Consider the following 24,187-nt stretch of genomic DNA (forward strand, 5'->3'; position numbering starts at 1 on the left):
GTCTGCTAATGTGTGATTCTATTGTTTCTTAGTAGGGGATGTGTTGGGGGAAGCCTTACTTGACATTAGGCATAAATAGTAATTGGAGTTTGTCAAACTCACAATTTTGGAATCTACCACATATAAGTATAACATCAACTGACCTTTTCAAGACCTCAGCTTTTGGGGCGCCTGGGTGGCTCAGTCGGGTAAGTGTCTGCCTTCGGCTCAGGTCATGATCCCGGGGTCCTGGGATCGAGCCCCGCATCGGGCTCCCCGCTCGGCGGGGAGTCAGCTTCTCCCTCTGCCCCTCCCCCCACTTGTGCACGTATGCACACGCATGCACACACTCTCTCTCTCTCTCTCTCTCTCTCTCTCTCAAAAACTTAAAAAAGACCTCAGCTTTCTGGGGCTGTTGGCCCCTTCCAGGGGATACAGGGGATAAAGTGTCCAGGGCTTGTCTCCTAAAGGCCCATGTTAAGAAGAGTGAGCGTGAGCTAGTAGTGCCATAAAAGTTGCATTCTACCTGGGCGCCTGGGGGGCTCGGGCACCTGTGTCTGACTCTTGATTTCAGCTCAGGTCATGATCACAGGGTTGTGAGATCAAGCCCTGCGTTGAGCTCTGCACTGGGCGAGGGTCCTGCTTAAGATTTTCTCTTTCCCTCTGCCCCTCCCCACTCCTCTCCTCTCCTCAAAAAAAAAAAAAAAAAAAAGTCTCATGTGACCTATGTACGTGCCGACACAAGTTACTGTGGACTGTCTGTCTGAGATTTAAAGTGAGACTCGGGTTTTTTCCCCTCCATTTCTCTATCTGTGTAACACAGAGTTGGGCACATAGTAGGCCCTGAATTTTGGCTTCGATTTGCATATGCTAGTTTGATGAAACTGATGACAAAGTTTGAAGCTCCACGAGTTGGAAGGTAGGGAGAGACAAAAATAAATCTTTTTTTTCCCCTCAGAAAATCATGTGTTATGTAATAATTTTAGAGTGATGAAGACATAGATATTTTTATAATTTTAAAATATGTTACCCTGCCAGAGTATGAGAAGATTGACAGAACCAGTTTGCTTTCTCTCTATTTATAGAACTTGGCCACATCTAATTCAGAGAAGCAAGAGATTCAGGGACGCTAGACTTGGACGGCTGAATAATATGGGATGTGGTTCAAGGACCATCGAGCATGTCAGGCCATCACTGCAGACTCCCTGTAACTCGTGAAATGGGACATATGGCTACCTTCTTGTTCCCCACTGTGGAGAGGAGGGGAATAAACATCTTCACTGTGGCCTGTCGGATTTTTTTCACCTTAGGCCAGTCCCATAACAATGGCCATCGAGAGAGCACGTGGAGTGCCCCTGGCCCTGCGCTGGCCTGCCATGGAAAAGCAGTCTTAGAAGAATCACTGTCTAAGGGTAAGCTGAGTGCTCCCTGAACTATTCTGAGTGCTTGCTGATGCAAAGCTAAATTTAGCAAACATGTGTCCAGTGTGGTCAGAGGTTCTGATTCATTGAACGTTCTGATTGATGGAGACAGAGCTTCAGAGAATTGTGTAATGAGGTAGAGTCCTTCACTCCCCCAACCCCAAATTTAAAGCGGTCAAACAATTCAGGTATGGCATTCCGTCATTAAATACCAAATCTTACTGGAGGACTTGAGTTGGAGAAAGTGAAAAATCCAGTCAAGTGTACTGCCTTCATGCAGGATCAGTTGGAGAACACCCTAACGATGAACTTTCCCGGAATTTGTATGTCTCCTAAAAGCAGGCCGAGTGTGCAGGGCCAAGTTCACGTTCTGACTTAGGTTCCACTTAGGGTTTAGTGTAGTGATCTATCCTTGCATCTCTGGCATAGAAGCTGTTGCAGAAAAGGTCTTAAAAATTCTCAGTTTCATATTTTTGGCACTACCTGGCCTGTTATTAATATCATGAGTCTTGCTCTTAATGTCGAGCTGTTTATCCAGAGTTTAGTGTGTGTGTTTGCCAAATTCTAGACTAGGAGGCATCTTGCTCGATTCTGAGGTGTTTCTCTGACGTGCAGTGAAGAATTAAGAAGAGAGGTAATAGTAACCACGTGGGCCTTTTGTGGGAACACCACTGAGCCCCATTTCAGCTTTTAATGATTTGTGGTTCTACCTTGTTTCCTGTTGGAAAAGTATTGATTCAGAACCTGGACATCATAGTTATTACCGCATCTTTAGAACACAGGTTTGGGAAGAAAAATTTTTCCTCTAAAATGCTGTTATGTCTGTAACTGTTGATAGTTCCAAACCCTCTCTCCCCACAAGCACAAATCTGGGGGGCATAAACAGTCACATAAAGCGGTTCATGACCAGCCTCCCTGGTTCTCTCCTGTGAAGGAGGTGACCAATCATTGCCTCTGCCTTTTCTCTTATCAACCAGGTGGCTTTAATGCTACAAAAATGTGGGCTAAGTGAGGTCTGGGGTAGGAAACGGCACAGTTTAGGAGACCATCCTCTTCATCTGAAGCCCAAGGACACGGTCTGCACCAAATCCTGCCACTCTGGAAACCTCTCAGGATGTCGTCAGTGGGGAAGTTAGGAGGCTTCAGGTTGGAGTTGAGGAAGAGCAACCGTAACGCATTCCTTTACCCAGGTGAGAGCTGAAACTGGATTCAGGGTCCAGCACTGATGGTGAGCCTTCTTGGCGCCAGGCTGCGCCAGGCGTGGCAGAGACCACAGGCTTGGGTAAGGCCGCAGGTTCTCTCTGGAAGCACCTCGTCCAACCCAGGTGACGGTAGGGGGCCAGCAAGATGAGGCCACAAAGGTAGGATGTTGGGCAGCAGGCGAAGTGCTGTGCCCAGCCTCGATTGCTGTGGGAAGGAGAGAGCAGAGCAGGCTGGGGAGAGCGGAAAGCACGGCTTGGAGCGCTGCTCTCAAGCCTGAGTCCGTGCTGGAGTCACCTGTCGGGCCGCGCCCCGGAGTTGCTGGTTCACTAGGTCCTGAGCGGGGCCTGAGAAAGTATGTTTTGACCAGCCCGGGTGCTTACTGATGCTCTGGCCAGGGTCCACACTTTGAGACCCACTGACGTAGAGGAAGTGATGCTTAAATTGAGCCAGGGCTAGGGTATGAATTGGGGCAGATGGGTGAGCGGAGGCAGCAAATTCTCAGTGGAAGTTGCGGCATGGACAGAGGTATGGAGAGAAAGCAAGGGGTTATGTTGGGAAAACCCACATAGTCCAGCTGGAGAAACAGTGGTAAATAAGGATGGAGTGGAATTGGGAGAAAACCTTGAAATACTACTTCGTGGAGCCAGTGCCTACTTGGGAGGTAATCAAGGAGCCCAACGGGTTTGGAGCGGAAAAGACATCTAACCATAATTACATTGCTGCGAAATCTAGCAGCAGTGGTCGCCCAAACTAATTGATTAGCACCACCTGCCAGGACAGCTGTGTTGAGAAGGATTCTGAGGCTGAGAACAGACCCAGCACTGGGATTCGTGGTGTTTTTGCCATGAGTAGAGAAATGGAAGGGTGGTAATTTCACTATGTGCCATCCCCAGACTAGAGGGGGGACATGTTAGGAGAACATCAGAATACCTGAGATAAACAGTAATCCGGAACTGATGAGTGGTGTTCCTTCGAGCATATGTAAGGACTTATATAGGGTAGCACAGTGGAAGCAAATGTAAAAGATATTGCTAAGGTAGAATCTGCTAGATATGGGCAGTAACGGATTCATTTATTCAGCAAAAATTGGTGGCCCGAAGGCAGGGGTACAGGAAGATATAAACGTTGCTCACTGGGAACCCAGAGCCTAGAGGGGAAAGCGAACAAAGTCCCCACACAGTTGGGCCCCCTGGCCATACATCGTGGGAGACTTTCTAGAGGCGATGTCTGACCTAGTCCCAAAGCGTTGGTGAAAGTGCTGCAGAGACCTGCTGGGGTGTCAGGCAGGCCCAGGGGCGGCGAGCATGGGCTGGGGAAGAGGGCTCGGCACGGAGGGGAGTCTGTACGGAGCTGCAGCGCCTGTCGGCTGCCGGGTTGCAGACCGTAATAGCTGTGACAGCCTGATAGCGGCCATGTGATGAGAGCCCAGGGGTCCCTGAGAAAGGCTTTGGTGCTTGTGCTGTGGCCCGGGGGGTGGGAGGGCGTCTGAGGTCATGCGGGTCACAGGGCAGTGTGGATGATGCCTTTCCCGGAAGGCGGGGGCCAGGAGCTGTTGAGCTGGTGTGGTTGTCTGGGTGCTAAGGACCTAAAGTACAGGGCAGGGAGCGTGGACAAGCAGGACTGGGTGGCTGTGGGGGTGAGGGAGTGCGGGGTGATTGTGGTTTCTGGGGTGTAGGCCAGAGGAGAGGGAGGTGGTTTAACGAGGGCAGTGATGAATCCCACTTTTACGATCGTGCGAGGTACTGTGGCACGTCCATGCGCCAGTAGGCTGTTGGATACACGTCTAAAACTTGGGATTGATGTCTGGGCTATAAATACTGACTTGGGAGTCATTAGCATTAATGGAGCTTGAAATCATGTGGGGAGGTGAGATCACTCAGGAAGGAATGTCAAGAGTGCATACAGTGGTCTGGGAACACCGACCCGCAAGGAGTAGGCGCAGGCCCAAGAGAGAAGATTGCATAGGAGGCCCAGGACAGTCAGGGAGTGGGGCCTTCCCGAAAGGGGGGCTTGGTCAACGGGATGGCGAGCACGGGAGAGAGATGCATAGAACCGCTCGGGACTTGGAGGATGGGGGAGAGGGACGGGGGGGCAGGCTAATAAAAGTGGGGAATCCCCAAAAAGTGCCAGCTTGAGCGATGTGGAAGAGAACTTGGGTTGGGGCTGTTGTGGTTTGGATCCCATTTACTAGGCAGCTGGAACTTAAAATTGTGGATCTGAAGGAACAAGGTTGGGTTAGAGATGGGGATTTGGGTCATTTGCTGAGAAATATACTGGCTAAATCTTTGGGGAAGACCGGGACAGGACGGTAGAACTAATAATTCTGAAAGTAGGAATTTGATGCAGGCTGTGGGGGCCCAATCTCTAGGCCCAGAGGAGCCGCCCTGTGAAATCAGCCTCCCAACTGCTAGGGGAGGTGTTTGGGGAGTTCCTTAGCAGGAAAATACTAGAGGAACGGCCCAGTTAAAGGATTACTCTAGCCCCATGACATCCTCCTTGCTCCCCTCACAAAAATTGTTTATTCATTTTAATCTTGTTTCTTAATCCACATTATCTGGGGTCAGTGAAGATTCAACCAAATAGTCTTTTTCTCCTTGGGAGTTTTCACAGGCACTGACAAAGTGTGAAAACCTCCTTCTGTAGGAATCTAAAACTACCTCCACGCCTCTGGGAGGATGAACGTGGCGGCACTCATTTTCCTGTACTTGAAGGTCTTTGACAAGCGACTGGATGCCCAATGTCCACACGGGCACAGCACATAGGACTGGTGCTTAGACGTGGGAAGCGACTTAGACGTGGGAAGCGAGGGGGAGGCGCCTGGTGTCGCTGGAGGGCAGGCTGGCCCTGCAGAGTACCCTGGGTAAGTGAAAGAGGCTGTTGCAGAATGGGGGTGCTGGAGACATTGCTGAAGCCCCTGGAATCCCTCGGGGCTCCCTTTAAAATCTTCTCCCCACCCCGCAAGAAGAGATTGAGCTCCTGTGCCAGGAGCTTTCCAATGAAAAGTTTATTAGAAGGGCACTTACAGGGGAAAGAGAGGACATAGATCTTTAACAATAGGGGTACAATGCTTAAACAGGTGCTCTGCTCTTAAGATACAAAAGTTAGAAAAATCTAAAACACTATAAATACATACATGCTTTTTACAAAGGTATTCAAAGGTCAGGCTGGCTGAGAAGTGAAGGCCATCAGCATCCTCCACACTCTGTTCCCCCCACCCCAATACACATCACCAGAGAGAGTCCGGAACAGCCTCGTTGCAACAGCAGCAGGGAGGTGAGTGAAGAAGGGGAGGGAGGGGGCTCAGGCTCCATCCCTGGGGGGGAGAGCCTGCAGGTGACTCCGAGCTGCCTGTTTGTACATGCTGCCACATGCTTAGCCAGCCCCCCGGGGGGGGGGGGGGCGGTGGCTGCTTCTGGATGCTGAGCCGCTGGGCCCCTGACTCTTCCCAGCCACGGTCCTGGGGAGGAGAGACCTTTCCAACTTTCTTCAAAAAAATTAAATAGTTCTCTGTCTTGAATGGTTTTAAGAAATTATTACATAAATATAAAAACACCAGAATGCTAGAGTGTACATCAGCATAAAAAAAATCAATTACAGAATCACTGAGAGCGTCTCTCAATCCAGTTTACACGATCGGCGAGTTGATGGGCGAGCTGTGTTTCTGGAAAGTTGCCTGCATGTCATTTCCCCACTGCCTGCCGTCGGAGCCCCAGCCTCTTGTGTACGTGTTTTGCTTTCCCACCCTCTGGGGAAGTAGTTGATGCTCCTTAAAAGGATGATCTAGGAGGGAACATTCATGCCACAAAAAATGGTACAACGCAGCTGTGTTGCGGTTTTCTTCTAGTAAAGTGGGGACACATGTAGATCTTGGGGCCAACTCTGCCACTTAAAAAGTCACACAGTCCAGAACTAAACAACTCAGGCCCGCTCTTGCTACGGGTAATCCCCTTGGAAACCGTCCTGGGAACAGTCCCAGATTCCTTTTCCTCCCTCATCCTTTTAAGGATGACAGAGAGGGGCCGCAGGTGAGCTCAGGACCCAGGCTGAACCCTATCTGCCTTCTCCCCAGACTACATATATGCATGCATGACATGCACACGCTACTTAAAGCCTTTTCCTGCGGTTTGAGTAAAAGCCCTTAGCCCTGGAATAGGTCCAAACTCTAGGAAGCCAAGAGAAGATGGAGAAAAAAACTAAGCACGAGATATGGGCTACAGCTCATTCCAATACATTAATGATTTAAAAAATCACCACGGTCAATAAAAAAAAATACAACACAGACAACATAAGGACGATGGGAAAGTCTGCCAGCAGCCTTGCCCTTGCGTGTGTGTGTGCTTCCTAAGAGAAGAGTCAAAGTCCCCGCTCCTGACTCTCGGCTTGTCTCAAAATGTCAGATCGTCTACAGCCCGCCAGGAAGGTGGCCAACTGAGATGATGGTCCAGCACAGGCCGTAACCCGAAGCCGCTGGGGCAGCCACCCACTTTGTGCTGGAAGGACCCAAGTTACTAAATAAAATTGGGGCGGGGGGAGGGAAGGGAAGTTGGCTCCTGGGGGCAGGGCGCAGCCAAGGATCTCAGGCCCAGGGCTAGCTCCTCGGGGTCAGGGGCAGCCCCAGCCCCAGGGTGAAGGTGACTGGGCAGGGAGCCCCGCCAACGACACTTAAAACTGCCCTCCACCCCACCTAGACTGCCCTATTTTCTCTTGCCCCTTCAATTGTCCTTTAAAAGGTTCTTTTTAATGTGTAAATGCCATTCCTACAACAGGATTTTCAAACCAAGAACCAGCTTTGTGACTTGAAGGATGCTAATAGGACACAGCACCCCCCCCTCCCCCCAAGAACACAGCTGCAGCCTCTCTGATGGGAAGGGCACCACGTCCTCACCTCTGGGTCTGACTGAATCTCTTCCTCTTACATCCTCCTCCAGGAGTCTAGTCTATAAAGAAGAGGGGCCAAGTAAGCTTTTGGAGAAACAAAACTGAAACTTCATGCCTCCTAAAAGGAGCCCTCAGCCCTGAGCATCAAGGGGGCCGAGACACCATCCGGGCACAGCCACCGGATGGCCCAGACTGGGCTGTACCTGAAGCTAGTCCCCAAGAAACGGGAGGACAGCTGGGTGCCCGAGGAAGGCCTCGGAGGAGAGGAAGCCGGTGGAGAACGCAGGCCCTCAGAAACCGCTGTCCTGGCTTCTGGGGGAGGGCACGACGGCACCAGCGGAGGCCACAGTGGAACACGCCCCCCCCGAGTCTCAGCCCTGACCAGGAGCGTGCGTGCACATCCGGGAGGTTCAGACGGCTTGCTGGAAGCAGCAGGGCGCAGAGCGTTTCACAGCAGGCCAACTCCGGACCTGCAGAAGCTGACCCTCTCGGGGGGAGAGCGGCTGTGTGGGGTCTCTGGGTTCTGTGTCCACAGCCCCACGAAAAGACCAGCATAGGTCTGGCACGGGGCTCCTCCCCTCTCTTCCTGTGTCCTCGGGGAGCCTGGAGAGCAGCTCTCCTACCTCGAAACCATAAGGCTAGAGCTGCAGAGGCATTAGGATCCTGCCGGGGAGGCACCGGGAGGCCCCCAGCGTCTCCATAAGGCATCAGAAATGCCGTCACATTTGAGATTCATACCTGCCAGTAGACATTTTCTCCCCTTCACCGGGAATAAGACAGGACTTCCATGGGAAATCCCTTTTCCTGGTAGAAATCCATGCAAAAAAAGATGGGATAAAGTCATTTCATACAAAAACGAGGAATAAAGTACCAATTGCAAGCGGCAATGTTGTCTGCTGTATTCGGCAAAAGGCCAGTCGAAAAGGAGGGCTTTTTTTCCAGTTAAAATAATTTATAACAGTTTCCTCACTAATTGCCACCGGGAGCAGTACTTCTTCTACAACACAACTGCTAGAGTTGTCACTGAGGATCCGCCGCCGCGAGCTAGATAATCGTACGTCCCAGGGGAAAGATGGCCGACCTCTGCGCACCAAGCCTCCAATTTTCAAAGGTGTAAAAAAAAAAAAATTTAATAGCCCTTTTCATTTGTCTATGTTGGCCTGAGATTTTTCCCTTCTGGTGAATTTGCTTCTGTTAATTTCAGTTTCCAGAAGTGCTGGCAGGTGTCTTCTCAACAAAACCTGGAAAAGCTTCACCTTGAGAGAGAGCTTGCTGGGCCCCTCACGCTGGTTTCCCAATGTGCCAACCCGGGATTTTTTTTTTTTTTAATATAAACATTCAAATGAGCATCCGATAAAGCTCATTCAATTAATGCAACTATGTAAACCAAGAGAGCCGGATGCATGAGAATAGCAAGCGCGCTCTTCCAGAGGACTGGAGACCCACACAGCGGAGGGCAGCCTCAGCTCAGGCGCCGCTGACGCCGCGGCTGCCTCCTGCTTCACGTGACTGCACGTCAATCTCGGAGATTGACATGAGAAGAGAAACCATACACTGCGCACGCGCCGAGCCTCGGCGGGCCCCCCAACCGTCAGAGTGAGAAAGGACAAGTTTACGAGACGAGGTGTCCCACCAACTCCCCCCCCCCCCCCGGCCCCGTGTGCATGTTCTGAACACACTGGCTCACCCTTCTCAGTACGCTCCGAGAGGAGAGGGACAGGCGAGCCCCCCTCCCCTCGCCAATCCGGCTCCTGGGGTGACGGCCTGCTGGAGGCTGGGGCTCAGGAATGCCCCGCTGAAGCGTTTGTTACAAGTGCCAGAGGGCTAGGCTCCAGGTCCGCTCCCGCCCCTCCCGCCCCTGCAGGCTCCACCCTACCTAGAACACCCAAGGTGAGTTTCACACTCCAGTCCGGAACCGATGGCCATTTCCTGTTGGACAGTGACATCCCAGACTGCTGTCATTAAAAGAGAAGGGGGCTGGGAGGAGGGGGCAGGTGGGGGCCAAAGGGCAAATGGGTTCGGCAGACACAGCTGTTCAGAAAATCCATCTCTGGATTTGCTTTTGCGTTTTGGAAAACAGGTTGGGGCCGCTTTGATTGGAGGGAGAAAAATTTCTTCTTCGTTGACAATGGTGAGTTGAGTTCCAATTTTCTCCACCTCTTACGCGGCCTTTTCCCCCCAAGCCCGCCCTCCCCCCACCCTCCCCCTTCACACCCAACGTCTCTAAGACACACTGGAACAGCGGATGCTTGGGGAGCCCATCTGGGTGAGGACCTTGTCAAGCCACTGCAAAGGCCCATTTAGGTGCAGCTCGATCCAGCAGGGGGTGCTGGTCACAGTCTGTCTCCTGCAAGATACAGGGAGAGGGGTGGGGTGGGAGACTTCAAAAATGTCCAGAAGGACACACCTACAAGTCAGAATATCTTTTCCTGCTTTGGTGAAAGTCTTCTTCCCAGAGCCAGAGATAGGTCCGTGGCGCCTTGCTAGACCCAGCTCTAGAGGAGGTCCCAATAAATGGCTGAGACTGCCAGGCCAAACTCCTCCAACTAGGAAGAGCCTTGAGTAAGTCAGGTTCTCCTCATGGGGAAGGAGATAGCCCTTCAAGGGCTAAACATGTGAGGCAAATTCCAGGGTATCCCACTTGCCCACCTGTTTCTGGGACAGGCCCCCCCAGTGAAGAACTTCCAGCCTGAGCAAAGGTCTCCCAGGGTCCCATCTGCCGTGAATGGGCAGCCGCATCTCCAGCCCCAGGCCCAGTCCCGGCAGGCCATGATGACGTGTGTCTGTCTGATGGAGGGTGTTGTTTGCAAAGCGCCGACAGAATCCACATGCCATCAGTTCCCAATGTGCTGATATAATTCCCATCTATGGCCTTATTTTGGAAAATCTTACGAGCAGAGCGAGCCATGGAACAATTACTGGAAAAAACCAAGGCACACCACACGTTTCTTTTCCCCAAAGCACTGGCTGGCTGATGACGCAGCCCGCAGGCGAGCTCCCAACGGCCTGCAGTGAGCAAAGACTATCTGCCCCGGCCGGGGGCGCTGGTACAGGCTGGAGGCGGGAGGCCTGCGCCCGGGGCCCTCGCCGCTTTTGGCCATCTCACAGGAGGGACGAAACCTTACTCTCTCTGGCACAGAGGCAGAAGGAGGGCAAGACTGTTCTGGGAAGGGGCCGCACCCGCCCGTTAGGCTGCTCTGTGGGGCTGCCAGGTGGCAGGGACGTGGTGGGCCGCCCAGGACCCAGCGTGTTGGCAGCATGTCCCGAGTGGTGACACAGGGCCCCCAGGGAAAGGCTTCCGCCACCGAGGGGCTTCTTCCCAGCACTCGGAGCTGGAGGGCCACGGTGCTGTGCCAGCTTGAGGGCTGCTCACTCAAGACCACTGCCCGCCTTGCTTGGCCTACGCTGGGCCCAGGTGGAGGTTTCTAGATGGCCTCGTGGACCCCGGGGTGCCTCTCTGACCCGTGGTGCCTGAGTGCAGTCCTCTGGACTGAAGTCTGGGTGTAGGAAAAAGCAAAAGGACCTCTCTCTGGCTCTTTTCCAATGGGGTCCATCTAAGTATTTCCCTTCCCCACTAAAAGAAAAATACTAATTTTAAAACATTTTACTCTGGACCCGTAACTGGTTTCAGCCAGGGCCAAAAGGTGGGCTAAAATCTCTCTCGGGCTGGGCCTTTGGGCCTGGGCTCATCGCCTCAGGCCATCATAACTGGGCTGTAAGTTCTCAGTTGGTCACTCATCCTGGATTTCAGAGAGACCCCCACAGACCAAGGTGCTGTGTTCCCTGGTCCTGTGGGGCAGACACAGGGCAGAGCAGCTAAAATACCGTAAAGAGAAGAGGACTTTACGGGCCGAAATACTCTAATGAGAATCTGACTTTCCATAAGTCATGCTCATCTGGATTTCATTACAAACGGTGGCCCAGAGCCAATATTGAAATGGGTTTGGCCTGGGTGCAGAATGACTACAAAACAAAATGGATTCCAAACATCTGGAAAAATGAAGAGAAGCGGGGAGTCACTTGCAAAGCGCTGGCCCCAGCTGACATGTGGGCACCTCTGCGTCTGGCGCGGAAGCCGGAGGCAGGAGGGGGACATGGCCCTGGCCCTTGCACACATCCTGTCTAGGTGTGGAAAGAAAAGGGACCAGATTCGCTAAACCCAAACCAGAATGTTCTGAGAGATTCGACAGCACTGACCAGGTAGACCCGACCAGTGCCATGTTTAAACCAATATCTGAAATTCTGAAAAAACGCTTTCTTAGCAAGTAAACTGTTCCTTTATGACTTCCCAAATCTTCTCCCATCCGCCTCTCAATTTTAATACCGGAGAGCCTCAGGGTCACCCAGGGGCGGAGCCCCAGAGGAGGGAAGAACAGGATGAAGACAACTCCCTGGAGAGGGTCGTCCTAAAACCATCTGCCCAAAATGAACAACGAGGAAGCAGCCAAGAGGCACAGTTCTAGGCTCAGCTTTTCCGCTAACGATGTGACTTCAGGCAAGTCACTTTCCCTCCCTGGGCCTTGGTCCCCTCATCCATGCACCGGGGGTGATGCCAGCGTCCCCGCCCAGGGTGGTGGTGAGGAAGAACTAGAACATGTGTGTTTATGGTGTTTGAGAAACCAAAGTGCCTGGCTCTTCCTTATCCAGTGTGGCTCGGGCCCTCCCGGCCTGCCAGGCCACGGCCACTGATCCTTGGCCTCTGCTCTTTGGGGCGAGGGTGGCCTAGCTCATCTCTGAGGGGCCCCTGCTCTGCTGTTTGAGTCATGTGCACTCAGGTCCCCATGATATGTGGCACCCAGACCTGACCTGTATTCTGCTCCCCAGCCTTTGACGAAGCTCATGCGGATGGTACACATCCGCGTCAACTGGTAGACCGCCTCGAAGCCCTGGTTGACGGACTGAGCCAGGAGGGCGGCAAACTCCTGGTTGTTGAAGATCTTCAGGTTGCACCCTGCCAAGAGAACAAAAACAGCACTCGTGGGGACAGAGGCATACGTGTCCAGTGCCCCACTCCTGGCTGAAGCCACCCCTGGGTCATCCAGAATGGCATACCTCACCGGGCTCAAGTGGCACACAGTTTTCCGTGCACTAGCCCCACACTCGACACTCAGCACCACGCTAGGGACAGGCCCCCTCGGTCCCTGCCCTAAGCCATCCTCACCTCAATGGAGAGGTGTGGCTGACACACACGGGTGGATTCAACACTGGCCTGTAAGCTCCAGCTCCTGGAGCCAGGGAACTCAGAGGAAGACTCTAAAGTAGGCTACCAACAACAAGAGAGATGGTTTGGAGAGCTGGGCCTTGCCCTGGGCAAGAGGGCCAAGGCAGGACTCCAGGGACCAGAGAGAGAAGGTGCCCAAGCCAGAATGCCCACGGCTGTGGGAGGCATGGCTGACCGCCTGGGGAGCAGGAGCCCTTGACATCAGACGGAGGGGAAGCAGGCCAGAGGAAGGGCTCCTTCCTCAGCCTGTCGCTCCAACAGGACGCTCGGCAGAGGGTCCCAGGGTACCTTCCACCCAGGCTTCCCTGGTGAAGCCACCTGGGACCAGGAAGGAGCACGAGACTGGGGCCACATTTTGGCCTTTGGGCACAGGGCTGGGTCAGGGTGACATTTGCAGCAAAGTGAAGACGTGTGTCTAACTCTCCAGGCAGTAAAACCAGAGACAGGCCCAAATAAAGTTTATAATAAATCTTCCTGAAGTCCTACCGCCCGGGTGCCAGGAATGTGTCAGTCAGAAAAAGAAAGACAACAGCACATGCTGGGAATACCCAGAAGGTGAGCTAAGGCGACGTTTATTAACGGGCCAACACTGGACTCCTAATCTTGCCGTGTGACTCTGGGCTGGTCACTTTCTCTTTGGAAGCCCGGCCTCTGAGGTCCTCCCAGCTCTGATGGTCTATGAGCTAACAAACCCCACCACGGCCCCCTCACCAAAAAGGTGGGGGAAGGGCTGGGGACGGGAGTGGTCACAATGCCAGGAACACAACCGGGCTTCGGGTTCTCATCTTCTCCAAGGGAAGTGTGGTGACCCTGGGGCAGCAAGAAGCGCAGGAGCACTAGACTCGGGGGCCACACGGCCCCGTGGCTCATCCCGGCTCAGCCACTGCCCAGCTGTGTGCCTTGGGGCAGGTGGCTCAACCTCTCTGAACTCGTCTCCTCGCCTGAGGAGCCAGGATAATTGGAGAGGGCTAAGTGAGAGCAAAGCTATTGATGTCTTCTGTAAACGCGACCACACAATGCGCAGGAAACCGAGAGCGCTGTTCATTCAGACCTTCTGCCTTCCTAGGCTGGCCCTGCCCAGAGCCCACGGCTCCGCTAGAGCATCTGCTACTGAGACGAGGAAACGCGTGCCGCGCACAGTACCCGCCGGTCCCAGCCCGCGCTCGGCCAGCAGCACGGCCTGGCGCTGCGTGCCGGGGCCAAGCGGGCTCGGCCGGGGCTCTGGGCCTTGGTTTTGTAAGTCCAGAGGCCCGGACGGGGCCCGTCTCTGCCCGTGTTGCTGCATGGCCGTGGCCCTCTCCACGCCACCCTCTGGGGTGCAGCCAGACAGCCTTTCTTGGAGCACGGGTGGGATTCATCAGCTCCACTCAGAAAACCCGCAAGAGCTCCCCAGAGTGAAAGCACAACTTTCTCACGGCCTCCTGTGGCCTGGCCCCATCATGCTTTCTAAACATTTCCTGTCTCTTACACGGCATCTCCAGCCAGTGCCACCGTATGTGCCCTACCCTCCGTCACCTCCGGGCTCTGGCCCGTATTGTTCCCTCTGCTTGGAATGCCCTTCAAGGTCCCACGCGCCCCCGCCGGTCACCCTGTGTCGAATGCCGACCAGCCTGCAATGCCTGCGTGCCTCCTCCATGGAGCCTTCCCTGATCCATCCCAAGGGTTCAATGAGTTTTGCTCCCTGGCTCCGAGAGCACCTTATCCGTGCTGCTTGCCTGGTACTTAGTACCCTTCCTTGTATTAAACCCATTCGTGTCTTTGTCTTGTGCCCTCAGCTGGCCTGCAAGGCCTGTGGGGACAGCAGCAGGGCCTCCCGGAGCCCTCCGTCTCCCTCAAGCACCTGGCGCGGCGCCCACATGCCGTGCGAGTTCGTGGAGCGAAGGGGGAAAGCACAGCGCCTGAGCCCCTGTGTGCCCAAGGCAACGAGCAGGGACGCACGGATCAGAGGCAGGCCCGCCGGAGGCTGCCGCTGCCCCCCGCAGGGTCAAGGAGAGCGCAGCAGGGCAGGCAGACGCGGAAAAGACCCGAGCGAGGCACCGCCAGGCCGCCGGTGGCAGCACGGAGGAGCAGAAGAGGAAGGAGAACCCGCCCGGCGGCCCAGGCGCGTACCTGGGGGGATCTTGCAGACAGTGGCCGGGTGCCAGCCGTAGCGCTGGTTACAGTTGGGAGACTGCACAAAGATGGCGCTGTCGCTGAGGCACTCTGCGAAGACCTCCCCTCCGATGTAGTACAGCCGCACGCCGCGCCCTAGGGAGATGTGGGTCAGACTGGCCCGGCGGGACCAGCGGAGGCTCGCGAGGGGGACAGCTGCAGCCGGGCTCCGACGGGCTGCTGCTCTGCGTCTCACCAGGCCAGCGGGACCCAGGGCCCAAGCTTAAACCCGCACAGGGGACGTGGGGGCGGCACTGGGTCCCTGACGCTGGAGGTGGCGGATGACGAGGCGAAGGGGCACGGGGTAAGTCTGCCTAACAGCCTCCGCCGCGGACGAGCCGTCGGCCAGCATCAAGTTACTCAGCCCCTGAGCCTCAGTTTCTCCGCCTGGGAGATGGGGCGATGGTAACACGCGCCTCACAGGGTGGCTGAGGCGCACACGGCGAGCGCCCGCCAAGCGTGAGCGGCTACCGCGGCCACTGCCATGGACACGCAGCAGACCCGCAGAGCTCCTCCTGAGCAGACTCCCAGGAGCCCTTGAGGACAGCGATGGCTTCATGCCACCCCCGTACGTTCTCTCCCCCGTGCATTTTTCTACAACATTCCACAGGTTTATGTCATTCACTTTTCCTCCATCTCTTAAAAATCTATTCCACATGGACAGAAATTATTTTTAATTGGCTCTGCGGTCCGAGCAAGCAGTTACGTAAACACTCTGACGATGAGTTCTGCTCTCGGCCGGGGAGGTTCTCTTCTCCTGCACAGGAAGGCCTCTGTTGCCTTCTGGGGAAGAGGCTCCGAGGGCTGGAGGACGGAGCCAGATTCTACAGGCACGGCGTCCAGCGGGGTAGAAACCAGGGGGTCTCTGGGAATTCTGCCTCCTCAACCCGCCATGGCCCCAGTGCCCCTTTCTCCTTGGGGGGTGCTACAAGACCCAGTGTCACAGACATGCGGGGTACGGGCAGACTTGGGGTCCACAAGGAGGGGCCGCTGGGTTATGTCCGTCAAGAGCAGAGGCAGAGGCGGGAAGACCCCAACGGAAAGAACAAAAATGTGTTTTGTTTTGGTAATTTGGGAACTATTTTTAAAATGTAAAGGAGCATAAGGAGAATAGGTAAACACCTATGGATGCCACCCAGGATCAGTATCTTTTTTAAAGTAAAACAAATGGGGAGGCTGTCTGGGAAGGCTGCAGGCTCAGTGGCAGGGGGCTGTTTGTCACCAACTAGGTCACATGGTGTGGCCTCTGCAAGGCTCTGCTGTCCCCTGGGCAGCAGGTTATTCCCTGGAGAACGAGCACCCAGGCCCAGACCCATGGCTTCCAAACTTTTCTTCTCTTAACCATAAAATCCTCTCCTCAAATGAAATCGTCCATGAAAATCCAAGATATAGTAAGAACAAGATCAAGGGTGCTCTGGTTCACTTAGGACCAGACCCCCTGCTGTCCTGCCCAGCTCCGGAGTTTGCCCTGGAGCCAACCCCCGGGGGCTCTGGGCTGACAGGACCCTATTACACCGTCTCCAAGTGTGGAGATGGCCTTCTGATGGACTCAGGATCTCAAAATTATGAATATCCAAGTGACACACACACAGCTCCTTCTTCCCTAAGCCAAGTGGTCTCCTACTACGTTCTGGATGTTAGAAGGCAGAATGTTAGCACCAGGGCTGGTCTGGCAGCCTAGAATAGTTGTATATGAAATTAACAAATAAAAGATCGTTCGTTAAAAACGGACACCGCCTACCTATCCCCTATCAGTACTTTAGGGGTATGTTTATTAAGATACATATGTTGCCCTTTTCATAGATTTGCCATTCTTGTCCCCTCAAGTTGAGTGTTTTCCTCCATGGCTTTCCCCTCTTCAGACTTAATCTGTGTTTCTGAATGGGAATGACCAAGCAATGTGAACTCTTCTGGTCTGGCCCCTAAAGGGGGCAATACAGAGTTTGGGGGCTGGCTGGGGGAGTGGGTCCTCTCCCCAGGTCCCAGGAGGTGCGGCACAGCAGGGGCAGGTCGGTTCTGGGCAGAGGCTGCTGGGGCTGCTGGGCAGGGGCAGGAGGGGTGGATGGGGAGACGGGGCGCCCTTACCGATGTGCCTCCGCGTGAGCTCCACGGCTGCGTTCCTGTTGACGTTGGAGAGCAGCCCCAGGCAGAAGCGCTCCGAGTTGGAGGGGTCGGTGAAGCCATCCACTGTCATGGAGGGCTGCGAGGCGTGGAATGTCTCCCCAACGCGCTGGTTCAGCTCATAGTAGGAGATGGAGCACCAGAAGGCCGGCTCGCAGTAGGTGACAGGCTGCAGGTCTGGGGAGACAGGCCAGGCTACTGGGTCAAGGGCCCCCAGGTCGCCTGCTGCTCAGCGAGCTCCCCTGGATGCTCCGTAAGGCTGTTTCTGTACCCCTCCGAGGGTTATGATCCCCGAAGCTCGTGCCTTGCATTAAACTTGCAGGATCCAATGCTCTAGTGTTTGGAAAAGCCTTCCACTAGCCTGGCCGCTTTCATTTAGTCTTAGCTCACAGAGGCCCTGTCTGTCTGGCTGGCCTTGGGTTGGAGCGGTCTTCAAGGAGGGCCAGGCACCACCCAGCACCTGGGCAAGCCCGCTGGACAGGCCTGGCAGGTTCCCCGGGGGCGCCATGCCACCCACGCGGCCACCCCCCGGAGTCCCATGGTGATCTCGGCCTCCCAAAGGGCTTTCAGCTTTCGGCTCTGCCTGGTCTCGGGCCCTCCTAGCCTGTGGAGCGGCAGCGACGGAGCCTGTAAAATGACAAGGCTGGCGCAGCCCAGGGGCCTGCACAGGGCGCTGGGCCTCCGACCACACAGGCTCGGCCCACAGAGTGAACCAGGTCCACGGCTCTTACTAGAGAAACTATCTTCCAAATGTCTCCACATGCTGTCTGTCCAGGTGGCTAAGATGCCAAGTCACCGAAAAGAAATTCTCAGTGGCACACATCCGTCTCTCCCGCCCAAGCCGGGACAGGGACACATGGCCCCAGACAGTGCCGGCTATCTTTGAGGGAGCAGAAGAGCCCCTGGGTGAAAACCACTGCCTTCGAGGGTCAGCCAAGTCATGGAGTGCAAGCTTCAACGCCAGGCGGCCTGGAAGGCACTCGGCGCTGGGGCACGGACCAGCTGCGCGACTGTGAGCAAACCAGGGCAGCTCGGAGCTTCAGCCTCCACATGGCTCCCGGCAGCCACGGGGCGGGGAGCCCTCTTTACCTCGGCCGCTATCTGCGGATGGACCGGGAGGAACCACGAAGTGCGGGGCACGCCTCAAGCACTCGCTACGTGGTGCTGACGATTAGAACTGATGATGTACGTGAACCTGAGTACGTCCTGCTCCTGTCCTGGCCTCCGCTGCAGGGGAGGCAAAGCGCCCTTTCCTCTCTTCCCAGGGGAGAGGGAGGGGAAGATGAGGGAAGGCAGGGGATCGAAGCTACTTTTAATGGGGGAGGGAGGAGTGACGGGGCAGGGGCGACCAGGGCTTGTGGCCTGTGTCCCGGAGGTTGGGTTGAGCCACACGGGCCACATCCAGCTCTGGCGTCACTCGATGCTTCGACATTCCAATGAGATAAGCTATATTCTAAACAATGTGGTCACTAAAATGTGAGCTATGTTGCTTTGGAGACCTTAAAAAAAAAAGCCCAAGAAATCCAAGTATAATCCAAGCACTCAAAGGGGTCAGGCAACGTGTCTGAGGCCAGAGGTGCTGAGCAGGGGCTGCGGAGCACCAGCGCCCAGGGGCAGGTTCTGCTGGCCTTGCTGTGTGAGCCTTCCTGGCCTGGAGAGTGACTGTAGTTTTCCTGGGACACATCTAGCGCAGACCATCCAGGTCACTGTGCAGCTGGCGTGGGTCAGCCTGGAGAGGCAGCTAGGGCTGATCTGCGCTGGCCCTGGCTTCCCTGGTAAAGTACAGAACAGAGTCCTCACCCCAAATTACAAAGCCTTCCAGCACCCCCTGGGCTTAGTCCAGACAGGAGAGAGAGCGCTTGGCTCCCAGGAACCCTGGCACAGCCTACCCATCAAAGGAAGAAAAGCCACAGGCCACCCATCGGGTAACACGGTGCCAGAACCACTCAGGGGAAATGTGGGCTTTGAGGCATCTCAGAATCAGAGACAGGCTTGGGGTCCTAACCCAAGAGGCCCCCCAAGCAGATCTGAGCCCTTATCCAAACATCCCTGCAACTTACAGATACACACTGGACAGTGTGGTGGAAAACGCTGGACTCGGAAGCCTGACACATAATTAAGGAGATGCTAGTTTGGGGAGTTGGGGGGAGAGCAGTGCAGTCAGGCCAAGGCAAAGTCTGAAGGGTACGGATGAGCTGGCCTGTGTTCAGAAGCAGGACTGACCCGGAGCAGTGCCCCCAGCCACGTATTCACAAGTCTCCACAAACAACTAAAAGTCCTGCCTTTCACCTCTGTCCCTCCTGGCACCTCTCAGCTGCTTCCTCAAGGAACTTCTGCAAGGGGGTGCTGCAGACCAAAATGTATGGTCACCACCTCTGGGTTCTGCCTTAAATGGCAACCTATTTTTTAAACAGCATGTATGTCCTCATTTTTTTTCCCACCCCAAAGACTTATCCACACCATGGTTAAGTACAAGAGAAACAGTCAGGACTCGGGAAAGGAGAACATTATAAACAGGATAACCATGGGCTATAGCTACTGACAGAGCACTCAGCTTGGCTCTGAGCTTCCTAGCAGACAAGGCAAAAAGGGAGCATCTTATGCTACATGGCTCTGGTTGTGAACAGATAATGCTTACAAGTTCTGCAGGGGAACAAAGCTTGTCCTGGCCCTAAGTCTCAAAAGAAATCTTTTAAGGAATCAGGTGGCAACCTCTCCTCCCACATCCGTCAGGCCAGCCAGCCTGAATTCCAAGAGTCTTCCAACAAACGAAGAGGCCATTTTGCATAAGGTTGCTTCTTGAAAAGGACCTGAAGACATGCCACTCAGAGGCTCCTCTGGGAGGACGACTCTACAGGGCTAAGGGCACTTGACTCCCTGACAGTGGTTTTGCTTCTTCAGGCCAAAGACTCGGCACACCCGGCAGGCTAGACAATGGCACGTGCCCAAGGCCGCCCCCTGCACACTGCCCTGCTCCCGGCTAGACTGCTGAGTCTGTGCTAATCGCCCTTCCCAGAGTAGAGGTGTTGGAGACGCAGGAACCTCCAGCTCGCGCTGCCCTCCGCCCCCTGCCCCCACCAGCGTGGTATCGGCCAGGCTTCTCGAGTGGCGGGGGGGCACTTAATTCACGGCTGGCCCCCTGCCAGCCTAACGGTGCTGGCTGGCTTGGGTTTCGAGCCCTATTCCAAGCTGGCGTAGACTTTCTGTTTTGTTTAAGGAAAAGAAAACAGAATAAAACCCAGAAGGCAACACTTGGATTAAGGGATGCCTATTAAAAACATGTGTAAGAGATCCAAATCCGGTAAAGGAAAAGGAGGGGGGACAGAAGGGGGAAATCAACTTTCTACTATGAATCAAAAGCGGGGGGTGGGCAAAACATTGAAGTTGCAAAGGCTGAAGGTCAGGATGTGAATGAACTGCCTTCACCTGGGCCCACCTCACCTGTGGCAGGCAGCGTGACCTCCCGTCCCGGAGACACCACACTCCAGTCCCCAGGGACCCCCACGGTCCCCGCTGCCAGTCCCCCCCCCCCCACCGACCCCAGGTCACGGCTGTGAAACTGTCCCTCACAGCTCTTTCCTTTTGAGCCCCTGCTGTCCTCAAGGGTTAGTTTCTGTGGGCCCGGGACGGCGGAGTCGTCGCACCCAGGGCCCCAGTTCCAACCTATCTCACTGAGGACAACGACAAAACAAGGTGTGCAGGGAAAGCAGCCCGCGCTCTTTCAGCCTGGGGGCAGCTTGCTGCAGCTGAGACCAGATGCACAGTCTAAGGGAGACCCTCAGGCTGGCGACTGCCTTGCTGGCGTCGGGGGCGGCGGGGGGGGGGCGCCTGTAATTTCTGAAGCTCACGGAGAGCAGAGCCCGAGGAGGCCCTAGCAAGAGCTTTGTGCAGCAACACGAGGACCGCTGCAACCAGGCAGGGCTGCACCCTGGAGCCCCGCCTCTTTCAGGGGAGAAGCAGTGTCTCCCCGCTGCCCCCAACTTCCCCCCCCCCCCCCCCCCCCGTTCCCAGCAGGAGCGGAAGCACCTCATCCAACTGCAAGCACTCCCTGGTACCTCTTCTCCCTCGGTCAAGGCCCCGCCCCAAAGCAAGAACAACTTACTCACTGGCAGAGCCAGCTCCTTATCCTTTTCCTTTTTCCACTTCCCTCCTCCTTCCCCTCCATTTGGCCCAATCCTTGACTTCAATGCTTAGGAAAGCCCAGGTGACTCATCTAGCAGGCACGTCACCTGCTCACACCCCTTTCCCCAAAAGGAAGACAGAGCTGCCGGGGCTCCCCCTCTGACAAGGGGCTGAGCTGGCAGGCAGTCACTCATCTGGGCCCCGCCCCATAAGTGGCAGGAGCCCCAGTCCCTTGCCTGGAGGGGGAAGGAAATGAGGAGCGAGCCAGAGGTCCTCTGTTTTCTCTCTTCCCGCATAATTTCTTTGCAGGAAATAATCCGATGTCCTGAGATGTCCCCATCCTCCTCTGCCGTCATCTTGCCTTTTATTTGCCCTGCCCATACCACTGCCTGACCTCAGCCCCCACCTCTCCCCGCAAGTGCTCCGAGGGTGCCCCTGAACTCCCGACGTCACCTCAGAGCCTCTCGTTCCACCTGCGCACTGGCCTCCCACCCCCTCTGGCTGCTGGGGCCCAGCCCTCCCTTGACCCTTGGTCTCTTCCCCAACCTCCTCCTTCCCAGGGGGGCCCCCTCAGTCCCTCTCTGGACTTCTTTCCTTCTCCCTTCTCCAGCTGGGTTTCCCTCTCCCAATTCATCCACTCCCAGGACTTCAGCATTTCCAGGGTGTGATCCTACAGACGGTCGACAGGTTGTAAGAGCAAAGTGTTTCAGCGGCGCTCAGATCCGTAGGCCAAATGCTCAATCCCGTGGGCCTCCCTTCTACAGGACTGCTCTGAGGCCTTACCACGTGAGTGCCCTGGGTGCCCAGGGGGCTACGGCACAAGCTTTCCAAACTCAGGCGATGACAAAACCCTGCCTCCCTGACCCCACTTGGGGAAAGGCTGCCCACAGGCTAACGGCTTCCAGTTCGGCACGGCCGGCCCCGGTGTCCCTCCTGGACACAGTTAGGCATCGGCAACTCATTGCCACCTTCCCACCCGAGCCATCCCAGCTTCTGGACGTCCTACCTCACCATCTTCCCAGTTAAAGCTGGTCAATAAGCGCCTGCTGATTCAGGCCCGTGGCCCTCTCTCAATGCCCCTCCCAGCATAGCTCCAAAGCATTCATCTTGGTCTCCTGCAGTTTAACAGCTTTCTAAGGGTGGGTTTTTCTTTTGAAATTTGGGGGGGCTGGGGTTTGGCCACCAGCCATTTCCCCTAGACTTCAACTTCTATATAGTGGCCAGGTTAATCTTTATGAAGCTGTCATCAGAGAACCAACCAAACACCCTTCCTCCGGTGACCTCATTCACAGGCAAGAAGGGAATCACAGAGTGTGGCATTCAGGGCTCTTGGCTCAGTGCCCCACAGCCTTGTCAGCCTCATCTGCCCCCTCATCCCAACCAACCACAACAGCGGCTGTCCTCTGAGCTCACTCTCCCTTCATGCCCTTCCCTCTACCTGCGGTGTCCTTCCCTCCTTCTCCACCTCCCAGTGTCCCACCTGTCCTTCTGGGGCCAACTCACACCTGTCACCATGACTCTGAGGTCTTCCTGCCTGATCTGGCACTTTCCTCCTTGGCCTCTATAATTCCCCTTGACACCTAGCATAATGCCTCACGGCGGGGGGGGGGGGGGGGGGGGGGGCGGGACACAGACCCCTCCCGCCACTCCCATCAGACCGTGAATGCCCATGTGGACCCCCAGCGTCAGTACATACTAGGAACACAGCAGAGCTGACTGACTGAATGAGTTCCATAGGGACACCGGCCAGCCTGGAGGCAGGTCCCCACTGGGATGTCACCATTGCCCCCTCTGGACCCTCCGGCTACTTCAAGTGCACCTACCTCGTGTTTTGTAATCACGTTTACTCCTGCCTTATTGATCCCCCACAAGCCATAGCATCTTGATGGCGGGGTCTGTGATTCCTCCTTGAACCCCCCCACCTGGACTGGCAGGAAGGTCCTGGGGCATCAGCGAGGAAGGAAGAGACAAGCTGGCGGGCAGGGCTCCCACCCAGGCTCTTCAACCGGAGAACGGCCCTCAACGACAGTAAGTACCCTTCTAGAGCTTTGTTCCGAGGAGCTGGTGGTGACGGGGATGCTGGTCTACGTGACGCAGTAAGACAATGTCCTGCTGCAGACATAAGCACATGCTCTGGAACCCGAAGGCCTGAGTTCAAAGCTTCTCCATGTACTGATGGCGCTCCTTGGCAGGAGTGAGGTGACCAGCCTGCTCCTTGGCCTCCTAATTAGGAAGGTGGAAAATCATACCACCACCACCTTACGCAGCGGTTATGAACCCTGGGTTAACACGCACGAAGCGCTCCGAACAGCACTAAGTTGTCAAGAAATGTTTGCCATCCTCATCACCACCGTCCATCCCCTTCCAGCGAGGATGCCAGGAGTCTGAGATTTTCTGGGTAGGGATGAAGCCAACAGTGTTGAAGGGGTGAAGGTGGAGGGGGGTGCAGGGGCCCCGCAAGCAGAGAGGAAGCCCTGATGTCTCACCGCGAGTCCCGCCCGACTCATCAGCTGACTCGTCCCCCCCCCATTCAGGTGTTGCCACAGACTGGCACCCACTCTCCGCCCCCCAGGCTCAGGAGCTATTCCTTCCTTTGGAGAAATGATCTAAGCATTCTCAGCCCTCAGACAAGGGGCCTGAGGAATGGGGCAGCAGGGAGGGAGAACTGAGTCAATGGAACACCCCTGCCCCAGGTCCAAGTTCAAAAGCCATGCTGTTGTCCTGGTCCACACAATCTAGAAGGGAATTCCCAGCAAGCTGCCACCTGGGACAACTTTCATTCCGAACCACTGAGTCAGGCAGCATGGCTTCCAAGGCAGGGGCCTGCCCCGGAGTCTGTGCACTCACTGGGCTGCCTTGGCCAAGGGGCGGGGGGAGTAAAACGGCCCCCAAATGAAATTCAAACCAGCTAACCTTGAAAGCTGGAAACCCAGAGACGAGTTCACAGTCCTGGCCTTTCATTTCTCAAGTGTTAACACAGCTTCTAGCCTTCAGAGTTTGTTTTTAATAACTCAATCGGTCCTTTCACATCAGGAATGTGACCTTCCCTCTGCAAAGCCCAACACCCACAGTGATATTATTTTACAAAGAT

At 55.2% G+C, this 24,187-nt stretch overlaps 1 protein-coding gene across 5 annotated transcripts in view; it reads right to left on the bottom strand.

Annotated features, from left to right (window-relative positions):
* Window positions 1–5,592: 5,592 nt before the first annotated feature.
* Window positions 5,593–24,187, bottom strand: part of SMAD3 (SMAD family member 3) — a 271,331-nt gene continuing 252,736 nt past the window's right edge. For 4 of the 5 annotated variants that reach the window (XM_054513459.2, XM_064570262.1, XM_045899817.3 and 1 more), the window contains 4 exons: window positions 16,939–17,151; window positions 14,812–14,949; window positions 12,288–12,432; window positions 5,593–9,828 (listed from right to left, as the gene is read on the bottom strand). In XM_054513459.2, coding sequence (XP_054369434.1) covers window positions 9,705–9,828; window positions 12,288–12,432; window positions 14,812–14,949; window positions 16,939–17,151 — 620 coding nt within the window. In that variant the 3' untranslated portion in view covers window positions 5,593–9,704. The remainder of the gene's footprint in view (window positions 9,829–12,287; window positions 12,433–14,811; window positions 14,950–16,938; window positions 17,152–24,187) is intronic. The other variant, XM_064570263.1, reaches the window with a different exon arrangement.

The sequence above is a fragment of the Mirounga angustirostris genome, unplaced genomic scaffold (genome assembly GCF_029215605.1).
Source record: "Mirounga angustirostris isolate CCGP_5_RB_7025 unplaced genomic scaffold, mMirAng1.0.hap1 SCAF_9, whole genome shotgun sequence".
Taxonomy (NCBI): Eukaryota; Metazoa; Chordata; class Mammalia; order Carnivora; family Phocidae; genus Mirounga; species Mirounga angustirostris.